Source organism: Gymnoscopelus braueri (genome assembly GCF_963280865.1).
Source record: "Gymnoscopelus braueri genome assembly, chromosome: 19".
NCBI lineage: Eukaryota > Metazoa > Chordata > Actinopteri > Myctophiformes > Myctophidae > Gymnoscopelus > Gymnoscopelus braueri.
The window spans coordinates 17,028,745-17,043,481 of record NC_137621.1 but is presented as its reverse complement, the minus strand read 5'-3'; the positions used below and the strand labels follow the sequence as shown (position 1 = coordinate 17,043,481).

At 40.9% G+C, this 14,737-nt stretch overlaps 1 protein-coding gene across 1 annotated transcript in view; it reads left to right on the top strand.

Moving 5' to 3' along the window:
* Window positions 1-421: 421 nt before the first annotated feature.
* Window positions 422-14,737, top strand: part of LOC308074684 (ryanodine receptor 3) — a gene marked incomplete at its 5' end in the record, with an annotated part of 322,999 nt that continues 308,683 nt past the window's right edge. Inside the window, 1 exon segment of the mRNA XM_080414190.1 lies at window positions 422-475. Within this exon segment, the coding sequence (XP_080270316.1) occupies window positions 422-475 (54 nt within the window).

The window sequence follows — 14,737 nt, the reverse complement described above, 5'->3', positions numbered from 1 at the left end:
ATTGGTGTTGTTAAATTGTTCACAAAAAAAACATTCCTCTGCGATGCATTGTGAGCTTGTAGATCGGCCATTTTCAAATAGCCGATGTGATATGTTTAAAGGGGCTCGCTGCTTTTGTGCTCGTTTTCATAGACCTGGTTGGCTTGTTTCTCCCACAAAACCTGGCAACGCTTGATGCTTGCACACCATCACTCCGTCCAGCAGCACGCACGGCACCGCTGGAGCTGCACACGCACGGAGCGAGGAGGTGCGGGTGTGTGAGAGAGACAACGCTCCTCTGCATGGCCGTGGATTAGCCATACATCATCATATGCTCGTATCCATCAGAGAGGAGGGGAGCAGCGGCGCGGTGCTGCTGCAGCCGGACAGTGGAGGCTGATTCCCGGGGTCTGAACAACAGGCTCGTCGACAGACAGCCACCATGGCTGAAGGAGGAGATGGAGGAGGAGAAGATGAAATTCAGTTCCTGAGAACTGTGAGTACACATCGCTGTAGTAGCTCCGACGGAACCTCTCCCTCCGCTGTATAGCTCCGAGATGAGGTTCCCTGGTTTCCCTCTGCCGTTTGAGCAGGACATTGTATTACATTTTCCACTTTACATGTTTCTTACCCCTTTCTGCACATCGTATCCAAAAAGTAAAGCTTTTCCGCCATTCTCTCAGATGTTTTAAGTTCTAGCGCACCATAAAAGCTATCCAACGAGTTGAAAAAAGTATTTAATTCGCCTCTGTCCTCAGCCGGTTCCATAATATTTTGCATTAGAAGATGCAATTCAACATTTGACCAGTAGGGGAATCAGTAATGTTACCTCTACGGGCGCAACTCTTGCGCAATGTCTTAAACATGTAACCGGATGAGGACCGAGGCAAATTAAATACTTTCTTCAACTCGTTGGATAGCTTTTATGGTGCGCTAGAACTTAAAACATCTGAGAGAATGGCGGGAAAGCTTTACTTTTCGGGTACGATGTGCAGAAAGGGGTAAGAAACATGTCAAGTGGAAAATGTGCGACAATGTCCTGCTCAAACGGCAGAGGGAAACGAGGAACCTCATCTCGGAGCTATACAGCGGAGGGAGAGGTTCCGTAGGGGGCTAACATTGCTGTAGCTCTGTCTGGTCCACGGTGGTTAGAAGGAGTTCTTCCTTAACGCTGTGTTACTTTGGAGCCGCTGTCCGCACACCCGCGGTAGCACAGGCTGCGCAGCCTCTCGTCTTTCGTAAAAAATAAAAAATACACGTTCGCTACTCACCAAAACAAAGGCGGGTTTAAGATGTTGAAAGCCTACTTTCCTTAGTGGGAACACTCGGAGCCCCCCACCTCACGTCTAAAATGCACCTTTTGACCAGAAAATAAAATATTTCTCCGGAAGGAAAACATTTTTTTGGTTACTCCACTGCGCCCTCTACAGATCTGGTCAATGGATTTTTTTTCTATTGACAAAATGTTATTCTTCCGGTGAAATATTTTCTTTTCTGGCCAAAAAGTGTATTTTAGACGTGAGGTGGGGGGGCTCCGAGTGTTCCCACTAAGGAAAGTAGACTTTCAGCATCTTAAAACCGTCTTTGTTTTGGTGAGTAGCGAAAGTGTATTTTTTATTTTGACTAAAGTCGATAGGCTGCGCTGCCGCGGGTGTGCGGGCAGCGGGTCGAAAGTACCATAGCGTTAAGGAGAACTCCTTCTAACACTATGGACCAGAGCTAGGTCTCTCGGAGCTTTAGATATACTGACTGATGTGGAAGGTTCTTTCTCACAATTCTGGTCTATATAACGGTTGGCTTGCTTGGTATATTTTCGAACCCATTCATTCCTTAGAGGCGCTGATAGTGCCCTATTGTTTTGCGCATCAGTGTTGGCTGTTGGGCTACCGTGTGTGTGTGTGTGTGTGTGTGTGTGCGCGCTTGCGCGCGTGCGTGTGTTTAAACTTCTGCAGTCTTGAAGAAGTTCATGAGCATTGCTTCCTTCCATCCTGTTTTGTACATAATTATGGAGTTACATTTGTGTCTTTATTAACCAAACAAAAGAAAAACATTTGAGAGAGAAAAAATATAAACAGAGCAAAGAATAGTTTTGAAAGAAAACGAATTAAAACAGCAAGCAAAAAATAATAATTTGTAAGCAAAGGAAATTATATAAACAGAACAAAAAATATTTTAATTAAAACAAATTAAAAACGCAATTAAAAAAATATATTTGCAAGCAAAAAAATATAAGATTTGAAAGAAAATAAAAAATAATTGAGAACAAAACCTTTAAAATTCAAGAGTAAAAAAATAAGGAAAAACGGTTTAAACTACATAAAACAAAATACTTAGTAAAATGTTTGCTAAATAAAATGTTTTTAATGTTTTTTTTCCTCATTTGCGAATGAAAGTTGTTTTTCTGATTGCAAAATGCATTCTCTCTCAAAACCTGTCTTTGGTCTCGATTTTTTTTTTCTCTCTCTTGGATTTGTTTGTGTGAGGGGTTAAAGTTCAGAAGGCGGGTCCTACGCTGATAGATGTAAGACACCTCTCCATTGGTCACTTGGAGTCTGAGTGACAGCTCCCCCTTCCTTATGTAGCTTGTTGAATGCAGGGATGGAGGTGTGTTACGGCCAGCATGGTTTTTTGATTATTATTATTATTAGCAGTTTGCAAAAAAAACAAAAACATGAAAAACAAAAACATGAAAGTATAATGCAAGGTCAGCTAAGAGTATTTAAAACCTAAGAAAGATGACTTGTTTCCATTGGGGTCCTTTGTACTCAATTCATAGAGACATTTAATGACAGACAGATATACACTACTATGCAAAACATCATAAAAACAAAAACAAAAAAAATATGTACAGTAAACAGTTTGAGTAAACAGATTGATGGAATACTTTATTAACAGTAGGATACAGAGGTACAATTGTACAATGATTGTTATAAGGATAACACAAAAAGGCTTGTTTCCATTGTGGTCCTCTGGGACTGAGGTCAGAGCTCCATTCCAGCTCTGGACGCTACACTATTCGTTACAATATTGAGCATTTTAGGCTATTAGCAATTCAGATGATTCCCTAATGTTAGGTTTCTGTTCTACTTACAGTTTGTGATCTGTATTTAAAATTGTTGTATTGTTGTTACTGTTATAGTAGGCCAGTGGTTCCCAAACTTGGGATCGGGACCCTCAGAGGGGGTCCCAGATTAGCTTAATGGGCAACATTGTTTTCTCTCTCAACAGTAAACAAACCAACCTATACAGTATAAGTGTATACAGGGTAACACATTTCTAAAGTGACAATTTAATGACTTTTAAGACATTGGCATTGTGCGCTTGTAGTTCGGCTATTTTCACAATATTTATCTGTGGAACCGAGTCAAACTAAATCTAATGCCTGGGTCAGGGTGGGTGGTCCCCACTTCAAGTATGATTATTTTGGGGGGTCCCCAGTTCAAATATGATTATTTTAGGGATTCACAGCCTCGGAACCCTTTGAAATTATAAAATAAAGCTACATTATTTTATGTTATATTCGTTATTCTAATTAAGGCAAGGCTGAAGTGACTGGCCTATTGGCCAGGCCCATTCCAGATAGACTGCTTTGGAAACGTTTCGTCTGATAGTGTGCTTCAGGCTGTGAATCCCTAAAATAATCATATTTGAACTGGGGACCCCCCAAAATAATCATACTTGAACTGGGGACCACCCACCCTGACAAGCACTTGAAATTGTAGGCATTAGATTTAGTTTGACTCGGTTCCACAGATAAATATTGTGAAAATAGCCGAACTACAAGCGCACAATGCCTTAAAAAGGTCTTAAAAGTCATTAAATTGTCACTTTAGAAATGTGTTACCCTGTATACACTTATACTGTATAGGTTGGTTTGTTTACTGTTGAGAGAGAAAACAATGTTGCCCATTAAGCTAATCTGGGGACCCCCTCTGAGGGTCCCGATCCCAAGTTTGGGAACTACTGGCCTACTATAACAGTAACAACAATACAACAATTTTAAATACAGATCACAAACTGTAAGTAGAACAGAAACCTAACATTAGGGAATCATCTGAATTGCTAATAGCCTAAAATGCTCAATATTGTAACGAATAGTGTAGCGTCCAGAGCTGGAATGGAGCTCTGACCTCAGTCCCAGAGGACCACAATGGAAACAAGCCTTTTTGTGTTATCCTTATAACAATCATTGTACAATTGTACCTCTGTATCCTACTGTTAATAAAGTATTCCATCAATCTGTTTACTCAAACTGTTTACTGTACATATTTTTTTTGTTTTTGTTTTTATGATGTTTTGCATAGTAGTGTATATACTGTCTGTCATTAAATGTCTCTATGAATTGAGTACAAAGGACCCCAATGGAAACAAGTAATCTTTCTTAGGTTTTAAATACTCTTAGCTGACCTTGCATTATACTTTCATGTTTTTTTTGCAAACTGCTAATAATAATAATAATCAAAAAACCATGCTGGCCGTAACACACCTCCATCCCTGCATTCAACAAGCTACATAAGGAAGGGGGAGCTGTCACTCAGACTCCAAGTGACCAATGGAGAGGTGTCTTACATCTATCAGCGTAGGACCCGCCTTCTGAACTTTAACCTCTCACACAAACAAATCCAAGAGAGAGAAAAAAAAAATCGAGACCAAAGACATAGGTTTTGAGAGAGAAGGCATTTTGCAATCAGAAAAAACAACTTTCATTCGCAAATGAGGAAAAAAAACACATTTTAAAAAAACACATTTTATTACCCAAACATTTTACTAAGTATTTTGTTTTATGTAGTTTAAACCGTTTTTTTTTACTCTTGAATTTTAAAAGTTTTGTTCTCAATTATTTTTTATTTTCTTTCAAATCTAAATTTTTTTTGCTTGCAAATATATTTTTTTGATTGCGTTTTTAATTTGTTTTAATTAAAAATATTTTTTGTTCTGTTTATATAATTTCCTTTGCTTACAAATTATTATTTTTTGCTTGCTGTTTTAATTTGTTTTCTTTCAAAACTATTCTTTGCTCTGTTTATATTTTTTCTCTCTCAAATGTTTTTCTTTTGTTTGGTTAATAAAGACACAAATGTAACTCCATACATAATGAGGTTTCCACCGGGCAGAGAAGACATGATCCAATGATAATGATCTGTCTGGTTGAAAAGGCCTATAGTTTTATAAACATCTATTTAACCCTGCCATGGTCAGCCTAGCAGGACAGTACAGGCAGTGGTGTATACGTATACTTGAGTACACGTATACTTGAGTACATGTACTTACATTACATCTTTACTTTACTGGACTATTTTACATTTTCAGTACTTTTACTTCAGGCAAATATACTTTTTACTCACTACAATTATTTGAAAACTTTAGTTACTAGTTACTTTGTAGATGTTTATTATTATTACAAAACATGCATTAACCACTTTATACTATATACTTAAGGCTATTTGAAAATGGCAGATCTACAAGCTCATAACGCATCGCAACGGGTTGTGAGCTTGTAGATTGGCTATTTTCACTGTGGACATTAAGTATTAAGTACATTAAGTATATACCGTAAACGGTGGTTGTAACTTGCACTTCAAATAAGTGCTACTTACGAATTGAGTCGCTTCTTAACAAATAAGCTATTTTTATTACACAGACATGATGACTTTATCTGGTAATCTGACATCTTTGAGAAAAGACATGGGCCACAGATACAGATGCCTGAAATCACTTTAGTCATCCGGGATAGATGAGTGGAGGGCTTGTGGAAGATAGACCCACAATGCATTGGGAGGTGTTTGGTTGTTTTCACATACCACTACCCCTGCCTGTGCTTTTCCTTTTAATAAGCTGCTCACAGATGCAAGAGCTTACTTTTCTACATGTCAGCCACAACATATACTGCATATTCTATTTCGGATCATAAAGCCTTGTGCGCACAGCATTGGAGAGATGTCACTTGACCAGTGGTGGAAGAAGTACTTGTATATTTTACTTAAGTAAAACGTAGCAATACCACAATATAAAAAATACTCTGTTAGAAGTGATAGGCCTTAGTGTTCAAAATGTTACTTGAGTAAAAGTACAAAGGTATTTTGGCATCAAAATGTTTGAAAATAGCAGATCTGCAAGCTCACAACGCGTCGCATCGCGATCGGCTATTTTCAAATAGCCTAGGTATAAAATAAGTGGTTAATGTATGTTTTATAATATAATAATGTATATCTGCAAAGTAACTAGTGACTAAAGTTTTCAAATAATTGTAGTGGAGTAAAAGTACAATATTTGCCTCTGAGATGTAGTGGAGTAGAAGTAAAAGTGTTGAAAATTGTAAATACTCCAGTAAAGTAAAAAATACATACAAATTGTACTTAAGTACAGTACTTGAGCAAATGTACTTAGGTACTTTACACCACTGCACTTGACCAAAGGAAAGGGTCCTGCACACACTGCACTAAGCTTGCAAATACAACTTGTTTGATTTGATTGATTTCAGGCTCTGAGGAAGAGCCACTGGGATCGAAACGTTGCCTTATTATTATATAACACAAAACATGCTCTTGCAAGCTTAATACAGTGTGCGGGACCATTTACTCTTCTCTAATAATTACAACCCACACAACATCAACATGATCATTAATGGCTTCCTTTATGGATGTAGAAATGTGTTGAAAATGCTCACTAATGAGCATTTCTTAAAAGCTTAATGAAATGTAAAAATCACACCCTGTGTGAAGTGGGCGGTGTCTTGCTAGCTAATCACAATACTGAATGGAGTCAACCAATCATGTACAAAAGATAAATACATTTATTGAAACACTCTTTATGATGGACGAAACCATAACGTTAAAGTTATGGTTTCTTATATAGGGCTATGCACATGTGTCATGTGACACTGGCCAATCACAGTCCTGAATAGACTGTGATTGGCCAATCACAGCGCAGGATAATTCTACAAATTTCCTGGGCCCAGATCACAGCGCAGGAAAATGTACATTTTTCCAAATCTCACTTATAGGGGCGGTTTCACCGCCCAAAAAATGCCCTCCTTCAATTGACTTGCCTCAGTAATCCATCGCATTACATTAACAACAACTGGCCCGTAACATAGCACAACCGATAACCAATCGACTGTCAGCCCACTGCCGTGTGGTGTTGTGAAGCAATCTTAAAAATAACTTTTAAAGGGATAGTTCACCCCCAAAAGTGACCCATGGAGGCTTGAATTCATGGATATCTTTTAGTTTTTGTCGCATTCCTATGCCAATAATTTGATGACCGGCAGCGGGCAGCGGTTCCGGTAGGAGACACAAAGAGTCTCCTTTGTGTCTCCTACAGGAACCGCTGCCTACCGGTCCGTTGGACATCAAATTGTTGGCTTAGGAATCTAAGAAAACCAAAAAATATCCATGAATTCTAGTCTCCATGGGGTGATTAATCGATAGAAAAAAAGAAAGAACAAAAAATTGTTGGTGAACTACCCCTTTAAAGAGATAATGACGCTCAGTTGCCTATTGTATTGTATAGACCACCGAAGTCCTGACGTCATTCGTTCATCCCCAGGTTTGCGGAAGTAATTTCTCTATGGAGAATAACATTGGGTCATCTTAGAATCGTCTCATATAAGAATTGTGGTCCAAAAATAAACACACTGTCCCGGCGTTATTGTCAGGGAGGAGGTTCTGTATCGTTTATGATAGTCAGTCACTTATATTTGATACAGTCTGTTTCTGGCGAAAATGTAACTAATTCGGCGGAAGTAACATTAGCGTTTTCTCACCGTCAGTTGATGCTTCATATCCATAAGAGTCAAACCGCCGGGGTCACTTGTTTATTTTTGGAACACAGTTCTTATTTGACGCGATATTAAATACGTCTACGGGATTCAGAACGGGGGTGGAAAACTGCGAACCAGGTAGACAAACAAAGGATGTGTAAATGACGTCAGACTTCGGTGGTCTATTGACAGTGCCGTTTAACCGATTCAGACCGGGAATGCGGTCTGTGTCATTTTTTGATTTCTTTGGCTATTCAAAAAAATTACAGATATACAAGCTCATAGCGCGGAGGATCTATTTTTGAGGAAAAAAAAACTTGAAAATGTGTGCAAATCTTTTAATATATATATTTTTAAAGCTTTTTTAACTCAAATCTTTGCTTCTGGAGGTCCCTGGGACAAAATATTTGACAAATGTTCACTTTAAATATTCCAAGAGTTGCACACATTTTCAAAAAATAGCAGATCTACAAGCTCATAGCGCGGCGCTCTGTGCCGCACTATGAGCTTGTAGATCATAGTGTAAACCCGGTACTACCCGGCACTAACCCCCCCCCAACAAAGTATATAATACTGTATATGGTTCAAGTGGTTAAAAACAGTCCTGTGCCATACTAAAAAATAGTGTCATAGAAAAAGGTGTAGTTTTCTTATTATTTGTGTGCGTTTCGTTCACCTATCTGTGCGTACAACAGGGTATATGTGGGACTATTATGTTTGTATTCCAACATGTTTTGTCTTTTCACTGTCTTGTAATGTCTAACCATTAAGTGAGCATGGGAGAAGCATTTTGCTCTCCGAGGACAATAAATGTCATCTAATCCAATCCAATCTAATCATCCCTTGTCACCCCGGCACATGTAGAGGTCATCACATCAGCATGTCCACCCCCCCCCAAACAGGGCTGACATTTCAGCACTGCCACCTCTGTTCACAGGGCTTGAACCTGAATGCCATCATTCTACTGAAAGGATTTTCCAAACGATCTTTAACCACTTAACCCTGTAAGACCGGGGAAGCATCTGTGTCATTTTTTGATTTATTTGGCTATTCAAAAATAGCAGATCTACAAGCTTGTAGCGCGGTTGTAGATCTGCTATTTTTTTTTTCATCGTGAAAATGTGTGAAAATCTTTAAATATTATATACATTTTATTTCTTTTGTAACCCAAATCTTTGCTTCTGGGGGTCCCTGGAGGCTGGAACTAAATATTTTGAGATGGGGGTCCGCGGCCAACTACATATAATTTTGGGGGTCCTTGACATGAAGGAAGTTTGGAACCACTGACATTATAGCAACATACGTTTTTTTTTTGTTAGGATTTAGAAGACATTTGTAGAATCCCCAGAAGCAAAGATTTGAGTCACAAATGTTTGCTTTAAAAATTGATATTCAATGATTTGCAATTTTGCACACATTTTCATGTTTTTTCAATAAATAGCAGATCTGCCGCGCTATGAGCTTGTATATCTGCTATTTTTGAATAGCCAAAGAAATCGTGCGTTCCCGGTCGTAAAGGGTTAAAGGGTAAATTTACTCCGTCTTTTTGTGCGCACCCCAGGCAGTTTTTAAGTTGCTTCAATATTTAGGTATTTGATATTCATTTTATCTGACACCCCCCCTTCCTATACTGTATATAAACCCAGTAACTTGTACAGTAAGTTCAAACTCCATTTTAACGTGTGTTAGATTACATGAAAACGCACGTCCTTGGTTCTGGTGACTCACAAAATAAAACAGAACAAAAAAATCAAATGGGACAGACATGCATAGCAGACATGGAACTGTCCACGTGTTTTAAGATCATCAATGAAGGAAAATCTAAACATAATAATAATCATGATTGTCTGTTATTTGTTTTCAAATGATTTACTTTTTATTTTATTCTATCGCCTATAATGGCATGTCCAAAATAGGGTCACCATGTTGAAAATGGTTAAAAAAAAGTTGCGGATTTGGCAACCGAATGCAATTCATGCTTTTGTTAAAGTTTAGACGTGATCCTGGGAGTCGAAGGATGACTGCTCCTTTAAGAGGTTTGGACGGCTTGTTGCATCCCTCCACATGGGGCAGCTAACCGAATGGATGTCGAGGGGACTGTGTGTGTGTGTGTGTGTGTGTGTGTGTGTGTGTGTGTGTGTGTGTGTGTGTGTGTGTGTGTGTGTGTGTGTGTGTGTGTGTGTGTGTGTGTGATCACACGTTGAATGCAAAGTGGGGCTGTAGCCGTGTGTGGTGCAGTCAGGCTGCACCAGACATGCCACAGCAGAGCACGTTGCAGAAATTATTCATCAGCTCTAGCGAGGGCACAGCTGAACCACTCAGCCTACAGAAGACCTCAGCAACACACACGCACGCACGCACGCGTGCACGCACGCACACACCAGCACAACGTACACAGACCCACACTTTGCGTTCCGACTGATCAATGCCTTGTACACTGCTGCCACTGAGTGGGAAACAGGCCATAATACGTAGAGACTCTATGATTCTCACTGGCGTCCATATGCTGCCCTGTTATTGGGGCAGAAGAGCTTGATAAAGCAGTTAACAATACTGGAAACCAAGTAATTTCCCCGGAGAGAGGGAGCAGAAAAAGACCACTGGCGGGCCATTGCCTATAAAGCGAGAGAAGGGAGAGAGAGAGAGAGAGAGAAAGGAGAAAAGATAAATGAACGGCAGACTAAGAGGATTTCTAGCCATGGGTAAACTGAGGCTACAGGAGGAGTGCAGGGTTGCCAGATCTGCTTGTTATAATTTCCCCGCAAGATTTTATTTGAAAATAGCCGATCTACAAGCTCACAACGCGTCGCATCCCGACGCGTTGTGAGCTTGTAGATCTGCTATTGTGAGCTTGTAGATCTGCTATTTTCAAATAGCTGATGCATGTGTTAAAGTGCTCATGTGGCGCATAGTCGCTTCTTTTGGGCTGGTTTTCCTAGACCTGGTTGCTTGTTCCTCTCACAGAATCTGGCAACACTGGAGGAGTATGGCCTGATTTAATAATTTGTCGCGCGCCACACAAATAGCAGATCTACAAGCTCACGGCGTAGATCCGTTACATTGGCTTGCGACACACAGTCGTGCGACGAAATTCAGGCTAAATGAAGCGGTTCTAGTGCTGATTGTGAGCTATGGGTGATTCAGAATGAGCCCTTCACCAATCTGCAAGCTGCAAAGGAGCGGATAATGAGTCTGCAGATATTCAGCTAGAACTTCATCCTCGTTTGGAAAATTGGACGACGTCTGTCCTCAGATGCACCCCCACTGCAGAATCATTCGCTTCATAATGAGTAGCAGGGTGATTAAAGATGAATAAAATATCAGCTTATGGATAAGTGGCCCCCACACTTTCCTTTTTTTGTTTGTAATTATGTAAGAGCAGTTGTGTAAAAAAATAAATGAACTTGCTGGCCCGACACTGGATATAGCCTGTGCTCCTGGAAATGATTCCTTCGGAAACCAGGGTCATTGTAGTGGTATAGGGCCTATCCATATACCTGTTTCTTCAAATACGTCTTGGTACTGTATACCTCGTGTGGTCCATATTTTATTCTAACTTGTAGTAACTGGTGAGACTTGACGACTCGATTTGGAATTCAGAATTCATGTGAGGGAACAGTGACGCCTGACCAGATGTTTGATGGGGAATTCTAGAGTAGGCGTGGCCTAGACAGCCTCACACACTAGTCAGTTCGGAACAAAAACCAGGCTTTCTGCCGTGCGGAAACGGAAAGCCTGGTGACCCGAGGCTAACTGAGCCAGAGAGAGAGAGAGAGAGAGAGAGGAGAGAGATGTCATGTTGCTGATATTGCATCGATGCTCGCGCTTGCTTGTGTGTTTTGATCATATATCAATTCTGACAGGAGGCCACTGATTGGAACATACAAACACACACGCACGCACACGCACACACACACACACACACACACACACACACACACACACACGCAAACCCCTCTGCTGTGAGGACTCCTGCAGAGCAGATATGAAAGTCTGACACTCAATTAGCAGGCTGTGTGTGTGTGCGTGCGCGTGTGCGTGTGCGCGCGTGCGCGCGTGCGTGTGTGTGTGTGTGTGTGTGTCTCATTTATGTGAAGGCACTGACCGGCCTGACCTGGCATCCCAAGCAGCAACTGTCAGCAGAGTTCACCTGATGCACCCGTGTTGCAATGAACAAGGTGTTCAGGTGACGACTTCCACTCATCACAAAAACGTGTTTTGGCGTTGCCTTGTGCTATAGTATATCGTCCATTCAGAGGTAGCTGCGTCCCCTATTCCTCTTTCCCCTACTCTTCTCTTCTCTTCTCTTCTCTTCTCTTCTCTTCCACCGGATTCGGATGCTATCAATGCATTGAATGGGACATTATCACCTTTTATTAGACCATTGAATGGGCGAAATAGGCGACATACTGACCTACCCGCGATTTATCAGACCATTCATTGGGTATTATCAAGACATACTGACCTACCAACGGAGATGGTAGGTCGCGACGCGTTGTGAGCTTGTAAATCTGCTATTTTCAAATAGCTGATTTATATGTTGAGTTGAGAGCTCGTTCCAGCGCTTTTGAAATTTGTTTGATTGATTTATGGTTTAGCTGTACTTGGCTGTGGCTATTCCTGTTGCTCAGTCAAGTTTCCCTGTGTGTAATTATGAGATATTACCAGGAAATTATTCTCATTTTAGTTCAGCACAGTGAGTATACTTTGCTGACTTTGGGACAGGGGTGTCCAAACCTTTTTCAAAGGGGGCCATATTTGTAAATTATGAAAACACCTTTGGGCCGACTGCATCCCCTGCCCTACTGCACCTTTGAAACATGAATGGATATATATATATACAGACATAGCTGTGGGAAGTGGGGGTGCTGAGGGGGCTGCAGCACCCCTGAAAATAAAGTATGAAAATTCAAAAATATATATAAAAAAAAAATGTATAAAGAAAAAAAATCAAAACATTTTTGCATAATGTGCCTGTTGTTGTTGGTCGTTATTTGGGGGGGATTTAGTGCAATAAGTGTTCTGGAACCGAATTAACCGAATTAGATTAACAAAATAACCCCAGAAACCGAAAATGTTCTCACGTGCATGCATGTGCATACAGCACCCTTAACCTATAACGTCTTCCCACGGCCCTGCCCACATACAGCTCAAGTGGAGTTAGGAGGTTTTTTAACCATTAATGTGGAGATTTTTCTTTTTGTCATTTTTTTGTGACAAATTGTTTTTAAAAACATAAACAATGTCTGCTTTATTTTTTTGAATTCTCACATGGAATTTGGATGAGGCTGGAACCTTGCCTTTTTTTTTTTTTTTATATTTGATATATTTAACTTCAATGTTATAATGGAAGTCAATGGCAGTCAGATCGGGCTGAAACCTTGCCCATATATGGAGTCATTATGTCATAGTTGACTGACGTCACAGATTGGTCACATGAAGTCTGACATCCACGTGAGGCTACACCCCTTATTGGACCCCGTATTATTTATATTATGTATGTGTTGCTGTTGTTAGTCATGGCTTCCAGTTCCCACCTGATGTTGTGTGGGAGTTCTGATTGGTCCAGATCGTACTGAATAACTGCTAGTTTGCATACTGTCTTCAGACTAGGACTTAAATCTAACATGTACAGGTCAGCCGTTTTCTCCTCCAGAGAGGATGATACGATCTCCCACAATGCAACAGCACATCCTATATATGTATATCCCACACGGTCTTTTCCCTTTATCACTATTTCGTCCACCAAATATGTACATCTCTCCATTGTAGGTAAAGGCTGAATGACACCAGCGTTTTTCTGGACGAATCTGTGCAGAAGGTGTGTTCAGCCAGCAGTTGGTCTCTGTGTCAAACACTCTGATGATGTTGTTGATAAAGGAGCCTCCGCCCCCAAATACAAACATCTTTGTCCCGATGATGGTGGCAGAGTGATGTGATGAAGCAGGAGGTGGAGTGCCTCTGGTGTTAATTAAAGACCAGAGCATTGTGGTGGTGTCAAACTTGTACATGTCATTATAGTATACAGTCCTTTGTATTGTATTGTATCCTCCATGAATATACATGACCTTCCCCAAGACACAGGCTGTGTGGTTCATCCTCTCCTCTGGAACAGTTCCAGAAACCTTGGGCTTGAACCATCTGTGGGCGTCGACATCAAATGCATACAGCACGTTGCAGTATTTCCTTATGTCATAATCATAACCGGCCCCCCAGATGTAGATTATGTCTTCTATCAGCACAGCTGTGTGGTCGCTGCGATAGGATGGAACCACAATGTGAAATTCTCCTCTTCCAGTTGTCACTGGTGTCAACTTTCTCCAGCGTAAAGCCACTGTGTTGAGGATGTGAACATCAATCCGATCCTTGTTGATGTACCCTCCAAATGAGTAGACTTGGTCTCCCACGGCAACAGAAGCAGCCTGATGGCCTAACACCTCTGTTCTCTGTCCTCTCAGATTTAGTGTCCAGTAGAACATTTCTCACAACAGCTCTTCCAGGGATCAACTTAGATTCTTCAAGTCTCGTTGTGTAACAGAATGGAGTCCTAATGTGTGCTCTACCACTTATATTGGTTCATTGGCATAAGTGTCATGCAAAGTTTGACCAATCCGCTGATGGGTCGGGCTGGCCAATCAAGGAAGTCGATGCCTGTTGATGTCCCTAATATGGTAAATTGATCATCATAGAAACCCCAGCCAGACAGGCTCTACACAGCAGACAGACAGGCTCTACACAGCAGACAGACAGGCTCTACACAGCAGACAGACAGGCTCTACACAGCAGAGAGACAGGCTCTACACAGCAGACAGACAGACAGGGGGTCCTCAGAGTTACTACAGGGGTCCGCCAAATCTTTGTGTGATATGATTTTGTTGTTGGGCGGTGTAGCCGCCCCTATAAGTGGGGTTGGGACACCTCATTAGTACACCCTTCGCTGTACTGTGATTGGCTCATAATTAGTACACCCCTAGCATTAGTACACCCCTAGCTGTA